The sequence below is a fragment of the Pongo pygmaeus genome, chromosome 14 (assembly GCF_028885625.2).
Source record: "Pongo pygmaeus isolate AG05252 chromosome 14, NHGRI_mPonPyg2-v2.0_pri, whole genome shotgun sequence".
Lineage (NCBI taxonomy): Eukaryota > Metazoa > Chordata > Mammalia > Primates > Hominidae > Pongo > Pongo pygmaeus.
In genome coordinates, this window is record NC_072387.2 from 108,279,793 (window position 1) to 108,292,094 (window position 12,302).

A 12,302-nucleotide genomic window follows, 5' to 3' on the forward strand; every position below is an offset into this window, starting at 1 on the left:
ATCCAGTAGGGACAGTAAATGGTAACTGTCATCACCACCATCATCACCATCGTCATTATCACCATCATCACATCATCACTTCTACTCATTTTATATATACTCTTTTTTTTTTGCAACAGAGTCTCTCTCTGTCTCCCAGGTTGGAGTGCAGTGATGCAGTCTCGACTCACTGCAACCTCTGCCTCCCGGATTCAAGCGATTCTCCTGCCTCAGCCTCCAGAGTAGCTGGGACTACAGTGCCCACCACCATACCCAGCTAATTTTATATTTTTAGTAGAGACAGCGTTTCACCATGTTGGCCAGACTGGTCTCGAACTCCTGACCTCAAGTGATCCACCTGCTTCAGCCTCCCAAAATGCTGGGATTATGTGCGTGAGCCACTGTGCCCAACCTCGTTTTATAATTTGAGGCAAGACTGATGGTGTTCCAAAAGAGGGCAGAGCTGGCAGGAACACGTGTAGATAAAATGATTCCCTTTGAAGAGAATCCTTCAGAGGACGCTAATCTAACCAGCCTAATTCTTACCATACATGGTGTTCAAGCAGTGACTGTTTAATACCGAGGCCATCATATCCTTCCTTATCCCTCTCAGTACAGAGCACAGTATCTTGGGTCATCATTGATCATCATTTATCAAAGGGATGAAGATACTGATGTAGTCAGCAATATTTATTAAGTGTGCCGTGTGTGCAAGCGTTGTTCTAGGCACTGGGAATGCAGTGATGAAAAGACAAGAATACTCTCATGGAAATAGACAAAGCGATTAAATAAACAAGATAATATCAGCGGCAAGAACTCTTTAGGTAATTGAAGTAGGAGGATGTGATAGAGGTGCCTGGGTGATGACTTCAGGCTGGTGGGTCTGGGATGCCTCTTGAGGAAGTGAGAAGGAACCATCAGTCATTTACTGAGAAAGAGCTTTCCAGAGAGATGGAGCAGTCAGTACTCTGCCCAAGGCGGGAATCAGCTCCAGGCATTCAAATACATAAAGGAGGGCCAGCATGGCAGGAGTGTTGGGAGCGCTGTGGTGAGGTGGGAGAGAGGCTTGACACACGTAGTGTTGAAAGATTGGCTGCCATGTGGATGTTAGGGGGAGAAGGAGAGTCTGGGGGCATCCTGTGAGGAGGCGGTCACATGATGGTGGCAAAGAAGCCACCAATAGGTAGCAGTAGAAATGGAGGCAAGTAGTTGTGTTTGGAACAGGTACCGGAAGCAGGGTCTCTCTGTCTTGGTGATGAGGTGGTGGTGGACTCTGAGGGAGGGAGAGGGGGCACTTAGATTTTTGACTTGAGTGACTTGGGGGAGAAGGTGTTAGGGGTTACTAAAATGAGAAAAGGATGGAGGAAAGTGGAGGACTGTTGGGAAATGGAGAGTCGGTGTTTCTGGCCACGTCATGTTTGAGATACCTGTTAGATGTCCCATGACCACAGCAGCAGGAGGGACATCAGATACAGGAATGTGCAGCTCCAGGGAGACAGTGACAAAGACTTCCCACTGCTTTGTGTTTTCTGAACGTTTGTGCTGCTAATCATTCACGTCCACTTAGAATCCTCAAATCAGCGAAGAAGGCAAAGGCAGCCAGGAATTGGCAGAAAGCAGCAGCCTTCTGGGTGCTACCTGCATAGGAGGGACAGCTCGAGCTGCTAAGCTGAGCTGCACAGGACTGAGGGCTGGCTGACGACAGGAGGGCCTTTCACTGGGGCTGCTGGGTCTTGGTTTCTCAGGCTGGTTTTCCTGTTGTTGGAAACTGCATTGCCCTGCGTGCTGAAATAAATCTAAGGGCAAGTCCGGCTGTTGGAGGAATGTAGTTGTGTTTGGAATAAGTAGCATCAGTCTACGTGCCTTTTCCTCATGTGAATCACCAGGCCTCTTTCTTGCGCAGGAAGTTGGAGGCACACATCCTGTATCCCCTCACCCCCGCCCCCCGTTTTTTTTTTTTTCATTAAAAATTCTGTTTTGCCAATAGTTTTGCACCTTTTCAATTTTTGTGAATCGTTGTCTCTAGAGGTTTGCAGTTGGCTACCATTCTGGCCCTTTCTCTGAAACTCCATACAGCTTGTTACCATCAAGCTGCATGTGCCTGGTACATTGCCAGCTCCTCTGTCAGTGCCGATAAATTCCTAAAGTTACATGAGCTCAGCTGGACGGAGCAGGTTTTTGTTGTTTTTGTTTTCTGGCACCCAGTGTGAACTGACATTTAAGAAGTCTTTTCCAAGGAGACAGTTCTTTTGGCTCACTGTTGAATAAAATTGATCTGAAATTCCTACTTTTTTTTATCATCTCTCCGTCACTCCCCACTTGGTACAAGGCATAGAGAACCTCACGGGGCCGATGTGTTGGGACTCTCGCATCTCAAATTCCTGTAGAAGCAAAAATGGACTGACTATTGAGATTTCAGGTGCTGTTCTTTGGCAGATGGTGAATGAGGGGATGTTGGGAGAAGCTCCATGTCAGCTGTGCTTTGTGGGGAGGGACACATACACAGAAGTGGGACAGACAGAGAAACTGGCCTGTGGTTCAGCAGAGCATAAGTGACTCTAGCTCCGTAGTTACTGCTTTGGGCCTCCAGGAATAGCTCTTTCAGCTTCCTATTGATATAGATAGGAGATTAAATTACACTCTGCTGTTAAACAAGAAGCTGGATTCCTTTCTATTTATTGAACTGCAAATGGAATGCCATCCTATTGACAGCAGCACCCAGACACCTAGAAGGAGAAGTGTATTGACTCCTGGGTGCAGCCTCAAAACAACGAGTGAGGGTCTTTGGAAAAGATGATCCCAGTTTTTCTTTTTTTCTGTTTTTTGAGATGGAGTCTCACTCTGTCGCCCAGGCTGGAGTGCAATGGCACGATCTTGGCTCACTGCAACCTCCGCCTCCCGGGTTCAAGCGATTCTTCTGCGTCAGCCTCCCAAGTAGCTGAGACTACAGGCACGTGCCACCACGCCCAGCTAATTTTTGTATTTTTAGTAGAGGCGGGGTTTCACCATATTGGCCAGGCTGGTCTCGAACTCCTGACCTCATGATCCGCCTGCCTTGGCCTCCCAAAGTGCTAGCATTACAGGCATGAGTCGCTGCACCCTGCCACGTGATCTCAGTTTTTCTTATCGCGTGGCTTGGAATCACTTTCCTTGTGCCAAGTTTAGCCACCCTTTGTGCTTCCCCTTCTCTCTGGGCACCCCGTCTTCAGTTGGATCCAGCTTCCACTTGCTGTGTTCTTATAGGTGAGGGGACCCTATCAGAACATGCTGCTCTGCGCCCTGCACGCCCTGCTGAAGTGTTCTCTTAGACTGCAGGAGAATTCTAAATTGCTTATATGTAATAAGAAAAGAAGGAAGATGGTGGTCTTCCAGATGAAATAAATTATTCATATTGAAAGCAAGGCATCAAATGGATGGTGATGTGTGACTCTTGCAGTCCCTAGAAGTGAAGTCCCTCTGTCTGCTCCTGCCACAGTCATTGTCACTCTCCTCACGTCCACCCTTCTGCTAAGGAAACTTGATTCCATTGAGTGCTTCATGTTTTCATTGTATTTACCGGTTTAATTTTATTTAGTGACCACCAAGTAAAACTTAGCCTCTAGCTCTTGTGAGACTGATTGGAATTGCTTCAGTGGACAGTACTAAAGGTGTTGCAAAATCTCTAAAGTTAGCATCGCGGCCAGCATGCTCAGCTTACAGCTCACGGTGAGAAAGATGGACAGAGTTAGTACCCAGGAAGCTACTTCTCATGTTACAAGGGCCTTGGAACAGGAACAGTCCACATAATCAGAGGGAGCCACGTTCTTCCTTCAGCCTTCAAAATAGCCTTGTGCCCTCCTAGTAAATGTGTGTCTTTTCAGAACCTGATGCCATCTTGCAGCCCATGTGCGATTGTCACCAAAAGTCCCCAGAGCCTGCCAGACTCTGCCCATGCATTTGTCCCTGAAAACCTCTTTGTGAACATAGAACCTCATGTTTGAAATGATAAATGGTAAAATATTCAGAATGTAATTTTAAAACAGGTAAAATATTCAGAATGTCATTTCAAAACATGAAGCCCTCCTATTTAATGAAAAACCGATTAGAATTAAAACCTGTAGCTCTACAAACTGTTGGGCTCAAAAGACAGTGACTAATCCAGCACAATAGTTTTTATTCCCTCCTCCCACATGAGGTTTAGATTGTTTCATATTCTCTGCTTTTCTTCCCTTTGACTTTCCAGAGACAGACCGGCAGGCAGACAGACAGGCAGGCAGACAGACAGACAGACAGACACACACACACACACACACACACACACACACACACACAGAGAAAGGGGGTTGGGGGGAGAGACAGAAGGGTAGAGCAAGAGAACAAGAATAAAATTAGGGAAGTCAGAGAAGGGTCCACTGGTAGGTCTGTAGTCTGTAGGGTGCTTTTTGCTGGTTATACAATTGGCTGCTGTGGTTTTTTAGTTCTTAATAAAACTTCCTAAATGACTTAAAATGGATTATTCTTTTTTTTTTAAAAACTGCCAACTTTTATTGAATATTTTTGTTCTAATAGTGTTTTCCATGTATCTCATTTAATTCTTATGGAAACCTCTGTGGCTAATACTGTTAAAGGCCGTTTTGAAAAATCAAAAATACCCTTTCATTATTATAATAATAGTAAACATACATTGTAGAAAGTTAGAATAGACAAACGAATAAGACTAAGAAAGTAGAAACATTGCATTCCCATTGCCCGTCACATTAGGAAGATATCCTTTCTGAATTTTTCTATGCATACATATGTACTTTTCATCTCGTCTAATACATTGGCCATATTCACATTTCCCTATTTATCCTCTAACTGTCCTTTGTATCTGTTTATTCTAAAATAAGATTGGCCAGGCACAGTGGCTCGCACCTGTAATCCCGGCACTTTGGGAGGCTGAAGCAGGAGGATCTCTTGAGCCTAGCAGTTTGAGACCAGCCTGGGTAGCACAGGGAGACCCGTCTCTACAAAAAATTTAAAAAATTAGCTGGGCATAGTGGTGTGTACCTGTAATCACAGCTACTCAGGAGGCTGAGGCAGGAGGATTGCTTGAGTTCCAGAGGTTGAGGCTGCAGTGAGCAGTGATTGCACCACTGCACTCCAGCCTGGAAAACAGAGCAAGACTCTGTCTCAATCAGTCAATTAATCAATCAATTAAAAAAAACAGATCCACTCTAGGACCACATATTGCATCTAGTTAATATGTCATCTGGGCCTATGTAAGTTAGTCCCTCATTTTCTTTTCCTCATGATAGCATCTTGTTGAAGAAATTGGACCAGCTATACGACACAGTATCCTACTTTCTGAATTTGCCTGCTAGCTTTCTTGTGGTGCTGTTTAACTTGTTCCTCTATCCTTTGTATTTTTCCAAAACTGGAAGTCATAGTCTGTTTTATGCTGCTATAAAGGAATACCCGAGGCAGGGTAATTTATAAAGAAAAAAGGTTTATTTTGCTCATGATTCTGGATGGCTAAAAAGTTCAGGATTGGGCATTGGCATCTGACGATGTCCTCAGGCTGCTTCCACTCATGTTAGAAGGCAAAGGGGAGCCAGCATGTGCAGAGACCACATGGTGGGAGAGGAGGTGCGCGGAACTGGGAGGTGCTAGGCTTTTTGTAACAACCAGCTCTCACAGGAAGTAACAGAGTGAGAACTCACTCACCCCCAAGGGAGGGCATTAGTCTATTCATAAGGGATCTGCCTTGACAACCCAAACACCTTTCACTGGGCCCCACCTCCAGCACTGAGGATGAAATCTCAACATGAGGTTTGGAGAGGACAGGAAATTCATTCTAGGGCTTGACTGATACACTTAAACATTTGGGCTGGAGTCTGTCGTAAGTGATGTTGTGTGTTTCATATTTTATTAATGATTAGAGATTGTTCATTGGATTCAGGTGGTGACATTCTGATTATTCTATTGCCAGGTAAAGTCATATTACCTTTGACCTATATGAATGTCCAATCTCCTCCACAGTTTTTTACCCATTGATAATCCTTGCTGGAGTCAATAATTTCTTTAGAGTTTGTGGAATGAGGATTTTCTAATTCTGTTATTCTTGCTATGTTATAAATTGGCACTTATAATTTTTTTGCCAAATACTTGAGGCAAAATTTTACTTTATGGGAGATAAACCTGTAAAACCTTTCTTCAACTACTTGGCTGTCCTGAAACACCCTTTCCTCTGGCCAGGCAGGTTACACACTCAATTCTTTGCCTTGGGTTACCAATTTTAAATAAGGAGATGCTTTGATCTGCCTGGAATCTACCAAGGCCCTATCTCTCTATCCTTCCAACAGGTGATTGTTTTTTGTTGTTTTTGTTGTTTTTGAGACGGAGTTTCACTCTTGTCACCCAGGCTGGAGTGCAGTGGTGCGATCTCGGCTCACTGCAACCTCCACCTCCCGAGTTCAAGTGATTCTTCTGCCTCAGCCTCCCGAGTAGCTGGGATTACAGGGGCACGTCACCACACCCGGCTAATTTTTGTATTTTTAGTAGAGACAGGGTTTTGCCATGTTATCCAGGCTGGTCTTGAACTCCTGACCTCAGGTGATCCACCCGCCTCGGCCTCCCAAAGTGCTGGGAGCCACAGTGTGCGGCCCCAACAGGTAATTGTATGAGGGACAGAATCTGATTGCAAAAGGTGCTGCTGAGATGACACTGTTCTCAGGCAGCAGGTAAACTAGATTTCTAAAAATCTATGAGTTTGTATCATTATTTTCACATCCATTTTAACATTGTACCGGTTCGGTTTGGTTTTGTCTTGTTGTGGGGTTGGGGGGTACCTATGACCTTAAGTGTTTATCCTTTGTGTTACAAGCAATCCAATTATACTCTTTTCATTATTTTTAAAGTAAAATAAATTATGATTGAGTATAGTCACCCAGTCGTGCTATCAAATATTAGATCTTATTCATTCTCTCTCCTTTTTTTGGACCAATTAACTACCCCCATTCCCTCTACCTTTACCAGCCTCCGGTAACATCATTCTGCTCTCTCTCTCCATGAGTTCAATTGTTTTAATTTTTAGCTCCCACAAATAAGTGAGAACATGTGAAGTTTGTTTTTCTGTGCCTGGCTTATTTCACTTAACATAATGACCTCCAGTTCCAATCATGCTGTTGCAAATGACAAGATCTCCTTGTTTATGGCTGAATAGTAATCCACTGTGTATACATACCCCATTTTCTTTGTCTGTTCATCTGTGGATGGACACTTAGCTTTCTTCCGAATCTTGGCTGTTGTGAATGGTGCTGCAGTAAACATGGGAGTGCAGATATCTCTTTGACGTACTGTTTTCTTTTCAGTACACACCTAGTAGTGGGATTGCTGGGTCATATGGTAGCTCTATTTTTAGTTTTTTCAGGAACCTCCAAACTGTTCTCTATCGTGGTTGTACTAATTTACATTCCCGCCGATAGTACATGAGGGTTTTTTTTTTTGCCACATCCAAGCATTTATTACTGCCTATCTTTTGGATATGAGCCATTTTAACTGGGGTGAGATGGTATCTCATTACAATTTTGATTTGCATTTCTCTGATGATCAATGATGTTGAGCACCTTTTCATATGCCTGTTTGCTGTTGCACAGTTTTTACTTAATGTCTTTGATTTACAAATGTATTTTTTCTCTTACACCAAAAATGTTGACGTGCTTAATACCACAATATAAAGAAAAGAATTGAACGGGTGCAGTGGGTCATGCCTGTGATCCCAGCACTTTGGGAGGCCAAGGTGGGCAGATCATGAGATCAAGAGGTCGAGACCATCCTGGCAACATGGTGAAACTCCGTCTCTACTAAAAATACAAAAAATTAGCTGGGCTTGGTGGCGGGCGCCTGTAGTCCCAGCTACTTGGGAGGCTGAGGCAGGAGAATTGCTTGAACCCGGGAGGTGGAGGTTTCAGTGAGCCGAGATCACGCCACTGCACTCCAGTCTGGCGACAGAGCAAGACTTTGTCTCAAAGAAAAAGAAAAGAAAAGAAAATGAATTTTTACAAATCTGGTAACTGGGTCTTATGGAAGTAGTTACACCACACAAAAAAAAGATACCCCCTTGTTTTTCTTATTTCATTGGCAATCCTCTGACTCACCATAATAAACTGCTGTTATTGTCTGAGCCATACACCCATGTTAGAGTATGGATGACTGATTCTGTGAAAAAAATGTAAATATTGCCTGTACCCTACAAAAATATATAGCATGCTAGGTTATGGTCTCACATTTTTATGGCTCTCTCTCCCTATATAAAATGAAACATATTATTCATACTGTGAAAAGATGATAGCATACATCTCTTTGTATTTTGGAGGGAGATATTTACACTGCAGTGAATGGCAGCTGGAATCCATTCCAGCCCATGCAGACTTCCTGGTTGGGGTTTGCATCCCTCTCCTTGGCCTCTCATGGTGAGGCCAGGTTCCCGGCAACCTCCTGCCCTCTTTGCCTGACGCCCAGCTCTGTTGATCTTCGCAGGTACCTGTTCGCGCTGCAGGTGAAGCAGGACTTGGCTCAAGGCAGGTTGACGTGTAACGACACCAGCGCAGCTCTCTTGATTTCACACATTGTGCAATGTAAGTTCTATTGGTTTCCTTTGAAAATCATGTTCAAAATAACACAGTGATCTGATTGATGGGAAAAAAATCACATCCACCAAAAAATAAAGTGTCAATGTTTTTGTGTTATTTTTGCTGTTCATATGAAGGCCTATGGGTGGAAGAGAAAAACAGTACTCCTGATGTCATTTAATATGCATATCCCCAAATGTTAACTGTTGTACTTTCTGTTCAGGTGTTTGTCTTTCTTCAAGGACTAGTACACAGTTGATACTTCAGTTGTCTTAAAGGATAAGCTTGGATGGATGGTTGCCAAATAGACTAAACTTGTTCTGTCCTGTTCTTGGATTTAAACTTTATCATTGAATGTGGCATAGTAGCCTTAAGACATAATACTGCCACAGATTTCACTTCTCTCTAGAGATTTTTGCTCTCCAGAATTCAGTAAACCAAGACTCATGCTGGATTAATGAAGCTGGACCCTAGATATTTTAATTTGCCTTAATATAGACAAAGGATAAATCAGATTGTGCTCATCTCAAGGCTTGCTGACAAGCCACCTGGGTGTTTTTTCCCTTTTGACCATGGCAGAAATTACTTGAAATAAAATATACACATTATGTTTCAGAAAGGTAATTGTGGGTATAACGCTTAATGTATAATAAGCACTACTATAAAGGAAAGTTGTGCTATCATATCACCTTTTACATTTCCACTGTATATGAATTCATCTCATATAATCAGTCCCCTCTTATCCTGATATGTGCCTAGTTCACTAGATTTACAAAGGTTTATAGGAAGTGTTACTCTTAGTAGTCAAAAAATTGCCTTAGTCTAATACAGTAAGGTGTTTCAGATGATGCATATCTTCTTGTTTTTTGAATATGAACACTTAATAGATAGATGTTTTCTTACCAATTTGAAAAAAATGACATGGGCAAGAAAAAAACAAAAAAATAGATATCTTTATTAAGCCTGACCATGTGCCAGCACTATATGTATATATAATATATAATATATATTATATATGTTATATATTATATATAATTAATTATATATTTTATATATTATTATTATATATTATTAGTATTATATATTATATATAATCTCATTTAATTCTCCTAACAGCCCCCTGAGATCAAGTCTGTCATTAACCTTATTTTACATTATCCTTATTTTACAGGGGAGGAATCCTTAGCGCAGAACTTAACGTAATTTTTACCTTTCCTGTGTTTGCTCTCCCCTCTTCATAAAATGACAGTGGAGAGGAAGAGGAGGGAGAGGAGGGAGAGGAGGCTTTGAGTCAGGCAGACCTGATTTCTGTTCGTTGGTTGGTGACCTTGGCAGGTTACTAACCCCCCAGCCTCCATTTCTTTTCGAACATGAGAATAATAGAATCTTTTTCATAAAGCTGTAAAAATTAAATGGTAGCATATACAGTTGTCCTTTAATTTCCATAGGGTATTGTCTGTAGGACCTCCCAAGGACACCAAAAACTGAGGTTGCTCATGTCCCTGATATAAAATGGTGTCATATTTGCATATAACCTACATATATCCTTCCATAGACTGTAAATCATCTCTAGGTTACTTATAATAATTAATGCAATGTAAATGTTATGTAGCTACATTGTATTATTCAGGGAATAATGACAAGAAAAAAATCTTAGATGTTTGGTATAGATGCAGTATTTTTTCCTAAGTATTTTCAAACCATGGTTGGTTGAATCCACGAATATGGAACCCATAGATATAGTGGGCCAACTGTGTACCCACTACATGCTAGGTATTCAGTAAACATTAATTTCCTTTATCCTTATTCACCTGCAACCCTCCTTTTCCAAACAACATAAAACTTTAAAATGAAGCTTCCTTATTGAAATAGTAACTTCATAAAATGTCTCTGACCCTTGGTATTTTGTAGGCAGAAGAGAAATTGACCTTACTCAAAGATTCCTGATGCCATTTAGTCGTGTACTTCTTTCCTCCTATGTTTTTTTCTTTAAAGGTCTGTTACACTAAAGAATAGATTTTGGCCAGGCACAGTGGCTCACGCCTGTAATCCCAGCACTTTGGGAGGCCGAGGCGGGTGGATCACTTGAGGTCAGGAGTTTGTGACCAGCCTGGCCAAGATATTGAAACCTTGTCTCTACTAAAAATACAAAAATTAGCAGGGTGTGGTGGCAGTGGGCGCCTGTAGTCCCAGCTACTTGGGAGGCTGAGCCAGGAGAATTGCTTGAACCTGGGAGGCACCCCACTGCCCTCCAGCCTGGACGACAGAGTGAGACTCTGTCTAAAAGAAAAAAAAAAGAAGAGAGTAGATTTTAAGTATTCTCACCACAAAATAAATAAATATAAGCAGTAATACATATGTTAATTAGCTTAATTTAGACATTTCACAATGTATACATATATCAAAGATGATGTTGACTATAAATATATACCAAAAAAATTTTTTTTTTTTAGACAGAGTCTCTGTCACCCAGGTTTGGAGTGTAGTCTCTCAATCACGGCTCACGGCAGCCTTGACCTCCTGGAATCAGGCAGTCCCCCTGCCTCAGCCTCCTGAGTAGCTGGGACTATAGGCACGTGCCATCAGGTCTAGCTAATTTTTTCTTTTTTTTTTGTAGAGCTGAGGTCTGTGTTGCCCAGGCCAGTCTCAAACTCCTGAGCTCAAGTCATCTTCCCAGCTTGGCCTCACAAAGTGCTGGGGTTATAGGCATGACCCACCATGCCTGACCAATATGTATGATTTTTATTTTGTCAATTAAAAAAGTAAATTAAAAAAAAAAAGGTCTGTTAACAATAGTGAATTTCACTTGCGTATCTGGGAGTGGAGATCGCTGACATTCAGAAAACCATGATCTCAGTCTAGTAAACCATTTTCCCCCCAGAAACCAGCAAGTGGCTCAAAATCCCCAAAGAATCTTCCCTTCTGGAAAGGCAAAGAGATGGATTCAGAAGCTCCCCTGCTGTTTACATGGTATTTCACATACAGTCATGAGACACACAATATTCTTAAAATCTTCTGATATGTGTAAGGCCCCATTTCTGCATTTTTAAGCATCCCATGCACTCAGTCATGAAAGGAGGCATTTCATAGAGTCTTCTGTGGATTGTGTCGTGATTTCAATTATTGGTGATTATTGGTAAGGTATAAAGGGTCAAGTCATCTCCCTTTGGCAGAACTGTATTACCCCTAATGGAAAATTATCTCTGGTAAGCTGATGTTCATCTTGTCCGTCTCTATACACAAAATCTGCTGTCGTCTTATTTTCCTCCCTTCTTTGGCTTAAATGTATGGAGTCTTTAAGATAGTCTGTATTTTTTCATTTGTTCCTCCGTCCCTGGTCTTGTATCTTCCCTGCAGTATTTTGAACTTAATTTTCTCTAATTTATTGTGGATTGACTAAGAAGGACAAGCTGATGAAGAGGAGAATCAGCTACTAGTTGGCCCTGATGTAAAGATCGCACGTGGGCAGCAAGGAGGCGAGGCAGGGCTGCGTTTGTGCAGATTGTATGGTCCCTGCTCTGAGGGTTCCGCGTGGTAAGGCGGGTTTGTCCCCACCTGTCCTCTGGGGAAGTTGCATCCATTTATTAAAATCACAGGATTTTGGTTTGCTGCTGTTTTTCCTATTAATTACTTTGCTGAGTAGACTGCTGAGGAATATAGTATATGCATAAGCTGATGTGACACTTTCAGCATAAAACGTTTAAAAAATAGGAAGTCAGCTGGGCGCGGTGG

General features: G+C 42.2%; 1 protein-coding gene across 5 annotated transcripts in view; it reads left to right on the forward strand.

Annotated features, from left to right (window-relative positions):
* Nucleotides 1-12,302, forward strand: part of FARP1 (FERM, ARH/RhoGEF and pleckstrin domain protein 1) — a 313,748-nt gene that overhangs the window by 231,924 nt on the left and 69,522 nt on the right. For all 5 annotated transcript variants that reach the window (XM_054446398.2, XM_054446402.2, XM_063651069.1 and 2 more), the window contains one exon: nucleotides 8,479-8,576. In XM_054446398.2, coding sequence (XP_054302373.2) covers nucleotides 8,479-8,576 — 98 coding nt within the window. The remainder of the gene's footprint in view (nucleotides 1-8,478; nucleotides 8,577-12,302) is intronic.